Source organism: Ostrea edulis, chromosome 9, assembly GCF_947568905.1.
Source record: "Ostrea edulis chromosome 9, xbOstEdul1.1, whole genome shotgun sequence".
NCBI classification, from domain to species: Eukaryota; Metazoa; Mollusca; class Bivalvia; order Ostreida; family Ostreidae; genus Ostrea; species Ostrea edulis.
Window position 1 is genome coordinate 10980763 of NC_079172.1, and position 12400 is coordinate 10993162.

A 12400-nucleotide genomic window follows, 5' to 3' on the forward strand; every position below is an offset into this window, starting at 1 on the left:
ATGTAGCAGTCAGACGGGTTCCTTTGCTGGTGTCCAAATAGCTCAGTTGGTAGAGCACCTGAATAGAGATTCAAGGGGCCTGGATTTGAATCTTGCTCTGGTCCGTTGCATTTTCTCACTTCTTGTTACAGGACATACAAAGCAATGTATCATAAAGATCATGACTTAATGGTGTTGGAATGATTTAATAACTTTTCAGCTTTGCATACTGTAGAATTGTTAGTTTTCCCTGGAGATTGAAGTTTCAATATTCATGTTATGGATTTTTAAATCCTCCATGAACTAGAAGAAAATTGAATTGAAAAAAAGATCACTCTTCAACAATGAAATGAAGTCCCCATTATTGAATAATTAACATGCTTATTTTTCTCAAACCACAAGAAGTATTTCTTCTTTTATTGGTTGCTTCTTAGAAATCTATTATAATTACCATTCAAGGTCCTTTGAAATAGGTCGGGTTACAGATAATTTAATTAAAATCAGATCCTTTGCATGATCCACCATGTACAGTTGTATATTGTTATTATGTAGCCATATACATGAGCTGATCAAAGGATCTAATTTTATTCAGATGGAACCCACATTTTTTTCCTGCAGTGTTTGAGATCATTTTCTGATCATTAATCAAACCAAAGAAATAAATATAAATACATGTACTTTCAAATACACTGTATATAAAATATGGGTATTATTGGCCTGCAAGTTATTTTTAAAAATGCAACAGCTGAAAATCATGTGACCTTGACTTGTCTCCATATTTGGTAATGAATTCTATATTTGAATGACAGTTAGGAAAATAGTCCATGAAGGGAAAACTATAAAATCACAAAATATAAACCATCGTGTAATGTAGGTTTACATTTAAGCCTCATTTATTATATTTATTCAAATTATTATAAAAGGTAAAAGTTAACCAGAAAAAAATATTTTTCCACATAAAGTACTTTTTGGATTGTATTACATTCAAATGCAGACAGACGGGCACTAAAAAACTGGATCTATAGAGATTTAAACAAAATGTGTCGTCATGGTTACAAATGACAAGCAACACACAAGTGAAAAACACGGTGAATGTCAATATATGTATGTTTGTCTATAGATTTAATTTACTACTTTGATAAAATTACAATACTTTCTAACTAAGTACACTATTTAAGCTGAAATGGTTGATATCAAACACATATACAGAAAACCACCACCCATTCACACACCCAATTTCTTTTGGAATCCAGTGAAATATGACAACTTTGAGACAAAGGTTTTTTTGTTGTTGAGTATTTATTATATTTAACAACAGAATGGAAACAATGTGAAGACCACTCCATGGAAGGTGAATAAAAAAGAACATTGGCAAAGATTTGGACAGAACACTAAAAATACTAGTGTGAAGGAGGCAAACACTTTCATAAGATATATGTATTGCATGAACAAGTACTAACATCAAAAAGTACTCTGCAATGGAAGACTCCCAACAAAGTTACTTTAGTTCCAAGAACTTAGATTCAAAGCTGAACTGAAAATCAAGATATCTGTCCAAATTCCAATACAAACTTAGCAGTATTTAAAATAAGTCTGAATATACGATAAAATTTAATCTAATTTGACAGTAATAGCTAGGTACATAAAATAAGTCTGAATATACAATAAAATTTAATCTAATTTGACAGTAATAGCTAGGTACATAATATATATAATGTACATCTGATCTTGCATAGAATAACAATACTAGTATATCTTAAAAACATGAAAGACAATTGGTTCCTGATAAAAATCTATTAAAATACTACTGTAATATACAAGCATCCCTTTCACCCGAGTTTAATCACAGTTGACTGCTGCAGCAGAATAGTGCAAAGAAAAAATAAACACCAGGGTACAAATTCACCATCATTCGCAATCTCAATTTTAAAATGTTGATGTAACTCTACAATTTTTTTTTTTTTAAAAATTAGAAATTTCCTGACCCAACATTGCAGAGCTCCATGCAAAATGGCATTTTTGTATTTGCCCATTTAATGGGCTACAGAAAAAAACAGAATAATGATTATGTATAAGGTATATAATAAAATCCCTTGCAACAAGTTTTTCTCTCTCCCCAGTATCCATAAAACACACATGTACTCTTTACTGTGTGTGTACTGGTACTTATTTTAACATATCTAAAATTTAGCACAATTTAAGCTAGTCGGAGTATACTGTGTGATAGAAAATTTCATAACTTAGTGCCAGAAATAAATCCGCACTCTGTGTGTCAGCACTAACTCAACTAAATCAAGTATACATGCAGTCATTCTCATTTTTCTTATTCATACATATTGTATGTGTAAATATTAATTTTGGGATCAGATACCATATATCAGGAATATTTGGAAGATTTTTCTCAAACTTGAAACCCTTTGACCTAAAGATAAGTTTGGCAAATTCGATTGGAATTAGTCGTGTAGTTCTTCAGGAGAAGTAGCAAATGCAAACAGTTTACAGATGGCCGACAAGTTTTGATCAGAAAAGCTTAATTACTTGAGCCTTAAGCTCAGGTGAGCTAAAAATAGTTTGAAACATTGGTCATTTCATTCTTTGGGGGGATTTTATAATAATTTCTCTTTTCATAGGAATGGAAATTTTGGTGTTTTCATTCTAGGTTAATTTTCATCCTCCTCCAAAAAGTAAATATTACCAACTTGTCAATGTAAGGTACATGTATACACCACAAACGACATATAATACTACATGTATGTAGATCTAGTGTTATACAAATTTCATTCTGACGGCAACAAATCATATATCTTTAGTTCATAAGAGCAACACATCAGGATTTCATTGATCAGGAAGTAAACTACTTTTGAAATGTTTTGCATAGACTAGTCATGTTGAAATAAGTTATAAATGAACAACAAACATAATTTGAGCAGTGGTGAATGCCCCTGAATTGTATGCAATTGCAGTGATTAATGTAAAGTTTCAACTGAAATGAAAAATATGAAAAATCTATAAATATACATCCATCCTTCAAACTTTAAAGTAGTTTCATACTTACAATAATATTTCCTTTACTTTTATACAAGAAATCTTTCTGAACACACAAGTCTGAGGAAACGATCTCTGTAAATACATTACGGGTTTTGGCCACAAGTTGAGTGCCTTTGATTTACATTGGTAGTATACACAATTCTATCTGCATGTTCATGTAAATTTCAACATAAATAATGACAGTAAATTATGATAGTTTCATGTGGAAAAGTGTTACTGGAGTCCGTAAGAAATGAGGATGTAGTGACTACAGATGTGGTGATTTCAGACGTGGAAATTGAAGACGTGGTGGTTTAGGATATGGTCACCGAGGAAGTGGTGACTGAGAAAGAGGCGGGACCAAGTTCACCACAGTGTCCATGGAGGCTGACTGTTCATCATCGTTGGCATCCCCGTCATGTTAAAAGGAATGTTGACAATGGCGTTGTCCATTCGGTACTTTTCCAATGTGGCCTTTATCATGTACCTACAAGCAAACAATTCATTGTTAGTATGTATATACAGTATTTCATTGTTAGCATAGTTACCAGAAACAAGCATAGTTACCACAAACAAGTAAGTTTTTGTTTATAGAAAAGCTAATTTGGGCTATGCTAGGAGGCATTAAATGCAGAATTCCTAAAGGGAACTCGTATCAACAAAAGGCCCATGGGCTGCACTGCTCACCTTGACCCATATTTAAAGATTTTCCCTACATATTTGCATGTAAAACTTTTATCCCTATTGTGGCCCCAACCTATCCCCGGGGGCCACGATTTTTACAAATATCAATCTGCACTATGTCAGGAAGCTTTCATGAGAAGATTTTAAAAAAATTTCCCTATATACATGTTCATGTACTTGTATTTAAACCTTTGATCCCCTATTGTGACCCCACCCTACCTCCGGGGGCCATGATGTTAACAAATTTGAATCTGCACTAACTCAGGAAGCTTTCATTTAAATGTAAACTTCTCTGGCCAAATTGTTCTTGAGAAGAGGATATTTAAAGATTTTCCCTAAATATTTTTATATAAAACTTTGATCCCCTATAGTGGCCCCACCCTATCCCCAGGGCCAGTGATGTTATCAAACTTGAATTTGCACTATGTCAGGAAGCTTCATATAAGTGTAACGTACCTTCTCTTGCCCAGTGGTTAACTTGAGAAGAAGATTTTTCCTATGTATTTGTGTGTAAAACTTTCATCCCCTATTATGGCCCCACTCTACCCCTAGGGGCCATGATTTTAATAAACTTGAATCAGCAATATGTCAGGAAGCTGTCATGTAAATGTAAACTTTTCTAGCTCAGTGGTTCTTGAGAAAAAGATTTTTCCTATATATATTCCCATGTAAACTTTTAATCCCTTATTGTGGCCCCACCCTATCCCTGGGGCCCATGTTTTTAACAAACTTGAATCTGCACTAAGTCAGGAAGCTTTCATGTAAATTTGTACTTTCCTGGTCCAGTAGTATTCTTGAGAAGATTTTTAAATGACCCCACCCTATTTTTGCATTTTTGTGTTATTATCTCCCCTTTGAAGGGGGCATGGTCCTACATTTGAACAAACTTTAAAGCCCTTCACCTAAGGATGCTTTGTGCCAAGTTTGGTTGAAATTGGCCCAGTGGTTCAGGAGAAGAAGTCGAAAATGTGAAAAGTTTACAGACTGACAGACGATGGACAGCAGGTGATCACAAAAGCTCAAGTGAGCTAAAAAGATTTCTACCTAATACATGTATAATAATTCATGTATAATAATTCATAACATATCATAGTATCATACTATACATGTATGTAACACAAGTACTAAGATACATTGTGTCTTAACTCGAAAAAAATTAAGGTTTTCTTTGATTAGAAAATACAACAAATTACAATGTAAAAGAAGAAATGTTACAATTTGTCATGATTTATATATATAGTGAAATAAATTCCAGTATCTGTCTTTAAGTACATTAATTCAATCAATTTATACATCTTCCACTTGTACTATAAAAACATTAATGCCTTCTCAAATTAAAATTCCCTGTTTATAACTTCAAAGCACCAAGAAAGTTATCACAATAAACAGTGAATCATTTAGAGAGAAATGATCAAAACAATTTTGCCCACTTTTCCAATTGTAGACACTATAATCATTCATCTTTGCCCACTTTGTAAATGGTTGACACCACTAACCCATCCTTGCCCATTTGGAATGCCCACTTTACCAATAGTCCACACCACTTACCCATCCTTGCCCAGTAGGAAGAGGCTGGGAATTTTGACTTCTCGCTCTGTTCCATCTTGAATCATGTGAATTTGTGCCTCATCATTCTGAGCATCGTTGTCAGTTATAAGCACAGCTACAGCTCCAGCATTTTCTGCATTGATCGTCTTGGTTACAAAGGAACAGTCTCTAAAATCATTTCAGACAGATATAATTTACTCTATTCACATAAATTTGAAAATTTAAAAACTCATAAGGAAATTAACTGAGTTGTGGTCTCCTGGTTTAGGCTTTTCAGTTTTGTTTGTGTGTGTGTTGGGGGGAGGGGGGTATTCAGTTTTCAAAAATAGTATTAGTTGAAAAGCATTCTCACTAGGGAATCTATACACACCAAAGAATATGAAGCCTAAACTAAAAGTATTTACAAAGAAGCAGGTACAGTCTGTACTGTCATCTGGCCCAGAAAATGGATGATTTCATTAGGCGTCCAAAATTCTGGCATTCAAATAAGGAATATATAAACAAACCCAAACTACTTTTAATCTGATCCAAAATTGCTTTGTGTTGTATGACAGGAGCGTGAAGTTGGCATAAAATTGCCAAAAATGCCAAAATCAATGAAAAAATTCATAAATTCAGGGGTTTTTCCTTTAGGTGTCGAGCAAATTCATATTCCAATACATTTTCTATCTTCTATTAATACACAATATATATTAATTTCTTTTGCTTGACAGATGGGCATTCCTTTTCCTAAGCAATAATCTGAATGAAATTTAAGTTAATTATCAATTAAGCTCTTTTTGAAAAGTCTTATTCATGACATAACAATGCCATCAAATAAGCAATAACTTTGATTTAGGTTGAGATACAATGTAGTATACTTGGTATATATATAACTTACATAAACACAGATCAAGCTTAATTCAAGACATATATAAAACGGAGAAATATTTGGGGCTTTTTATGTACACAACCGTACCTTGTTCTTTACAACTTATGGGCCTTGCTAAAAGTCAAAAGGTTTTTGTCAGACTACAAAATGGATGAACTGACAGGCAGATCTAGTAATATTTATTTGTTCCATGCTTTTGTAAAAGTAGGAAAGAAATATAAGGGGAAATAATGAAGATTTCAATATGGCAAGTTTCTTGAATGAATTCCTGGTAATTCATGTAATATTCTTTATTGATCAAGGACCAGTCTTCACAATATGAGATTCTTACAATTATGCCCTAATCAAAGTAGCATTGGCCATTCAACAGGATTACCTCCCTTATGGAAACTACTATTGTGGTGTTGATAAGCTGAATATCTAGCCTGTACCTTTCATGCTTACCCTCTCTGTATCAGCACCACTGCTCCGTCAGCTCTCCGTCCATTGTCCAGTTTACTACAGCCATTGTAGGGATTTGCAACAACAAGGGGTATATGATGGTAAATTTTTTCCTTCAATAAAAAGTTTTAAATGATACAAATATTTATATGAACAGTCCTTTTTCTAATATTTTATTTATTTTGACTATGTGACTCAAAGGAAGAAATAAGTGTGTGAAGTTTGAAAACATTTACCAAGAAAATAATTCAAATGGAACTAAATATTGAAGCCCACTCCTTTGATTAAACTTACAAACTCTCCACCAAAGTTTCTAGCTGGCCTAACTTTGTAAATGTAGCTTATGTCTTCAGGTTCTACTATCTGCATGAAAAGATTGTCTGCAGTGTACAGCAGGTTCAAATCGGGAGTGGTGGCTAGTCGGACGTCAGAACTATATGCTGCAAACGTATATGTACATGTAAATACAAGGCAAAGTACATTTGAGGCTTCACAATGTTTAATACATGTATCTTTCTGTATGCATGCTAAAACATGAGCAGATCTTAAAACAAGAGGCCCATGGGCCGCATCGCTCAGGTGAGCTAAAATGCAAGTAGGGGTTCTATACATGTATGATATTTTAAATTATTCTGATACCAAACCTAACACACCTTTGCTAACCAAGGGAGACCATCTCTTGGTTCGCGAAGATGAAATGAATGGTGATAATCTGGGTTTATAATGAAAGACATTACCTTCTATAGGTATTTTTTTTTTGAAAGGCCCTAACAAATGTGAATGATACTCAATCAATCAATAGAACTTTGAAATTCTATAGAATAACCAATAGAACTTTCTATAGAACAAGAGGCCCAAGGGCCTAGAATCGCTCTTCTGATAAATTGTACAACCCCACCATTTCTATTCTTAGCCTCTTAGTATTCTAAATCTTTAGTTAAATCCTAAGAATTCAAAAAAAGTAGGTCAATGTGACCTACTTTTTGGTTTACACATTTTGAGAACCCAAGAAATATCAACTGACAAAGTTTGATGATTTTAAGCCAATTAGTAACTGAATATTGTAATATAGCTGTCAAATTCCAATCGTAGGTCATGGTGACCTACTTTTTGGTCAGCGAACTCCGAACATGCAAGACCCATCAACTGACAAAGTTTGATGACTGTAGGTCAAATAGTATCTGAAATATATAAATATAGCTGTCAAATTCCAAAAGTAGGTCAAGGTGACCTACTTCTTCGTCAACACCCTTCAAACATGCAAGACCCAACAACTGACAAAGTTTGATGACTGTAGGTCAAATAGTATCTGAATTATATAAATATAGCCGTCCAATTCCAAAAGTAGGTCAAGGTGACCTACTTTTTGGTCAACACCCTTTGAACATGCAAGACGCATCAACTGACAAAGTTTGATGACTGTAGGTCAAATAATATCTGAAATATATAAATATAGGTGTCCAATTCCAAAAGTAGGTCAAGTTGACCTACGTTTTGGTCGAAACCCTTCGAACATGCAAGACCCATCAACTGACAAAGTTTGATGACTGTAGGTCAAATAGTATCTGAAATATATAAATATAGCCGTCAAATTCCAAAAGTAGGTCAAGGTGACCTACTTTTGGTCGACACACTCCGTTGACTCAAGATGCATCAACTGTCAAAGTTTGATGATTGTAGGGCAATTAGTGACTGAAATATATAAATATAACTGTCAAATGCCAAAAGTAAGTCACAGTGACCTACTTTTTGGTCGATACACTCCGAAGACTCAAGATGCATCAACTGACAAAGTTTGATGATTGTAGGTCAAATAGTGTCTGAAATATAGTAATTTAGCTGTCAAATACCAAAAGTAGGTCACGGTGACCTACTTTTTGGTCGACACAAACCGAAGACTGAAGACGCATCAACTGACAAAGTTTGATGATCCTAGGTTTTACAGTGCCCAAAATATGCATCTAAAATTGAAAATGTGAAATTTGAATATCTGCAAAATTCAAAAAGTAGGTCACTGTGACCTACTTTTTTATAAATATGTTTCAAGGCCTCAAGATGCATCAACTTACAAGATTTGATGATTCTAAACCTCTCGGTATTTGAAATAACAACTTAAAATATATCTATAAATGATAAGCCATAAAATTCAGAAAGTAGGTCACGGTGACCTATTTTTCAGTTGACGCATTTCAAGGTCCCATGATCCACCAACTGACAAGTTTTGATGATCATAGGCTTCAAAGTGTCCAAGATATGCATCAAAATTAATTTTAAAATAAATACCTGCAAAATTCAAAAAGTAGGTCACCGTGACCTACTTTTGAGACAACTTGACACAAGGTCCTAAGATGCATCAACTGTCAAAATTTGATGATCCTAGTCCTTATAATGACTAAAATATCTAAGATTTAAGGAATTTAAAAAATTTTTAAATTTAGGTCAACTTTGAAGTGACCTTGAGACCACGCCCTTTGCCCCAGGGTAATGCCTTGAACAATTTTTAATCTACAACATATCCTTATCCTTATGTGTAAGTTTGGTGATAATCTGCCCTGTGGTTCTTGAGAAGAAGATTTTTTAGCAACCACTATTTTTTTTTTGTATTTTCCTGATTATCTCCCCTTGTTAAAGGGTCACATCCCTCTATTTAGTATGTATGAAAGCCCTTGGGCCAATGATACTCTGTAACAAATTTGAAAAAAATTGGCCAAGGGGTTCTTGAGTTATAGCCCTTTTTCTAAAAAGTTTATGCACACCGCACAAATGGCCATAGCATTAGCTCTTTGAGCCTTTGGCTCAGAAGAGCTAATAACCAATAGAACTGTCTATAGATTAGCCAATAGAACACTCTATAGAATAACCAATAGAACATTCTATAGAATAACCAATAGAACTGTCTGTAGAATAACCAATAGAATTTTCTATAGAATAACCAATAGAACTTTCTATAGAACCAATAGAACTGTCTATAGAATAACCAATAAAACTTTAGAATAACCAATAGAACTTTCTATCAACACATTGTCCTCCTATTTTTGTATACTGCAAAAGACAATAATGCTTTGAATGACACCAAAATATAGCTAGTTTGTACAAGAGCAGCTTCATCCTCTTTTCATAAAATACTTCATACAAAATTGTGTTTAGACTTTATTAAAACAATATCTACATAATTTATCACTGTTTATGTAGACATTATCAATGAAAGGTGAAGATAACGAACACTCATTTCATGGGAAAAAATTTACTCCCGACGAGATTCGACTAGGCCTATTTTTGCCAGCACCGGTACACCGTACAGTGCCTGCGGTAGGCCTGCTACATCTAATAAAACACCACCGCCAAGCCAAATCTCGCCGAGACAAGGAGAAATTATTTGATATCACTTTAACTTTAAAAAGACGTCGTAGATCAAGAGAATAATCTGAAAGTGAAACAAGAAACACTTGAAATCACTGACGTGTCTCTATTTCTAAACTTTCCATTATGCGGTGATCCGTGTATTTGTTCAGGAAAAAAGTATACATCATCGTATATTTTTTATACTTCCTCCATTATCATATTTATATTACACTTACCTGTTAAAATAAAAACAGCAAAAACGAAAAACAAACTTAATACACCTTTTCTCATCATCTGTCAACCATACGTGTCCATCACAAATTCAGAGTTATCTTTCTTTGGATACAATATTAACTCGAGTCAATTTGATTCGGTTTTTCGCCCCAACTACCACCAAAATATTACTGAAACACACTTGAATGATTTATTCCGGTGTCCGTTGTCCTTTAAGTCACTGTCTTGAAGTATAAGTGATAGTTGGGGGAGACAACTGAATAAAAAATAATAGTTATGAAGAAAACGCGGGGGTAAAAAAAAAAAAGAAGAAAAAGAAGAAAGATGAGCCATGCGGAGAACTCACATCTTAGATCTGAGCCCAAATGTCGCCTGTATTTTACATAGTTTTTCCTACAAAACATTATACCAGCCACCTAGAAGTATCAGCACTACGAAAAGGTAGGAAAATACCCGTAACAGTAAGAAAAGGCCCTGTTTTTCAAAGTTAATTAAGGAAAACATAAAGATTTTGAAGTAGGAAGATATATGCAAGATAAAGAAAATATCTGTTTAACCTACTTGTGGACAGTTAATCAAATGCAGAAAAAGATTTGTTTTTTCTTGTTATGTTGAAGCAATTGAATATTTTCTGCCTCATAAGAATACAAAACAGGTGAGTTAATGAATGGGTACAATTCGTGCCCATGGGAATTCCAACAGATTGTTGGAAGAACTGATCACTAATAACTATGTAGATATTGTCAATAAGAATACCCAGCATCTTTCGAATATCAGCTTCAGAGTACATGTGCGTAGAATTTGAGTTGTGTTTAACAAATTAATTTGAATATTTCCAAGTTTCATTTTTTTTAAAAGCTGCTGTCTATGATGTACAAAAATCTAGTCTTCAATTTTTCGTGAGGAATGGTGGTGTAAAGTGTTGAAGTGTTGATTTTGGAAAAGTTAAATGTAAATTCATATTTACTAAACGTTATTTACACCACTGTTTGCATATGTTGTGACACAATACGTCTGAAATTTCTCCTTCACAGCAGTTAATATTTTTTGTGAGGAGTAAAGATAGGACTCGGTAGAACATTTACGTGGTCCTGCAATATATCTCTGTTTAAAAGGGTTTCTGTGAAGTTTTGGAATTCAGTATAGGTATATGAATTTATTCATTTGTCCTATTGACTGGGATATCAACTTTACCGAAAACTAAAACATCATTTTGAAGAATTTAATTTTTTGAAAGGGAATATTTAACTTGGAGTACCAAATGTGGAATTAAAACCAAGTTCGTCTAAGATACAGTTGTAATAACGAGCCTTAACAAAGAGAATACAGGTTTCTACAAGCTTTGTGAGCTAGAACCTATGAATATGTCTCATGTAACCAATTCGATTCTTTCATCCTTTCTAGTTTACTAAACACAGAAGGATGGGTGGTATGCACTTTTGTTTAAATATGTCAAATACGAGATTTTAGTATCTCTCTTATACTTTTTATCCATTCTGACAAGGTATCAAGTTCTTCCTTTTCATATTTAGCCCATCGTCTGGAATAATCTTCGACAGAATTTATTACAGAGATAAAGTTCAGTCGTCAGATCGAGACTCCTCTGAAATCTGGATCTTTTACAATGATTGACTTCAGGTCGTCATTTTGAACTATAGCGACATCACCAGTAATGACATGTCCAGCTGGGACTATAGCTGAAAGAAGAACATGTACACTTTGTAGGTGAAAAGGAGAAGAAAAGGAACAGTGGTGGTGAATTTTTCAAAATTTTCTCCTCCATCAAATATTCAGAACAAGGGTCCTTCAGGCCTCATTATTCGCCGGAGAATTAGTTAAAAGTATCAATAGCTTAAATGACTATGAAATCTATAATAATTTTCCTGTTCTGTATATCTAAACTAAATTCTAATATTCATCCCCTTTGTCATTATGAGCACATAGTGTTCAGACTCTTTGGGGCCTTAGGATATTCCTATACCGACCAACTTGGATATCTAACCTATGATTAGAAATTCTAAACGTAGCTATCTGTTTTCTACATTTGAAATCGGTTACATTTGTCAAGATTGACTGCAAACCAAATCCATCAACAACATATTGAACAGGTTGTCCTTTAGAAGAACGTGATACCATAGAAAAGATGGTTTGCGAATGTTCATCAAATATGCTTTGTTGTGTAACATTGTATATATAATTCAGATTACTTTGGTCCATTTTATCCCATATGCAATACCTAACTTTGACAATTCAAAACCCAGCTGTCATTTCGTG

The 12400-nt window shown here is 33.9% G+C and overlaps 1 protein-coding gene across 1 annotated transcript; it reads right to left on the reverse strand.

Moving 5' to 3' along the window:
• Window positions 1–1259: 1259 nt before the first annotated feature.
• On the reverse strand, window positions 1260–10433 carry LOC125659402 (protease-associated domain-containing protein 1-like). The gene is made up of 5 exons (XM_048891070.2): window positions 10129–10433; window positions 6845–6990; window positions 6554–6663; window positions 5239–5406; window positions 1260–3493 (listed from the first exon to the last, which is right to left on the reverse strand). The coding sequence occupies exons 1-5, from the start codon at window positions 10184–10186 to the stop codon at window positions 3373–3375; spliced, it is 603 nt and encodes a 200-aa protein (XP_048747027.1). The 5' UTR covers window positions 10187–10433; the 3' UTR covers window positions 1260–3372.
• Between the last annotated feature and the right edge of the window lie 1967 nt (window positions 10434–12400).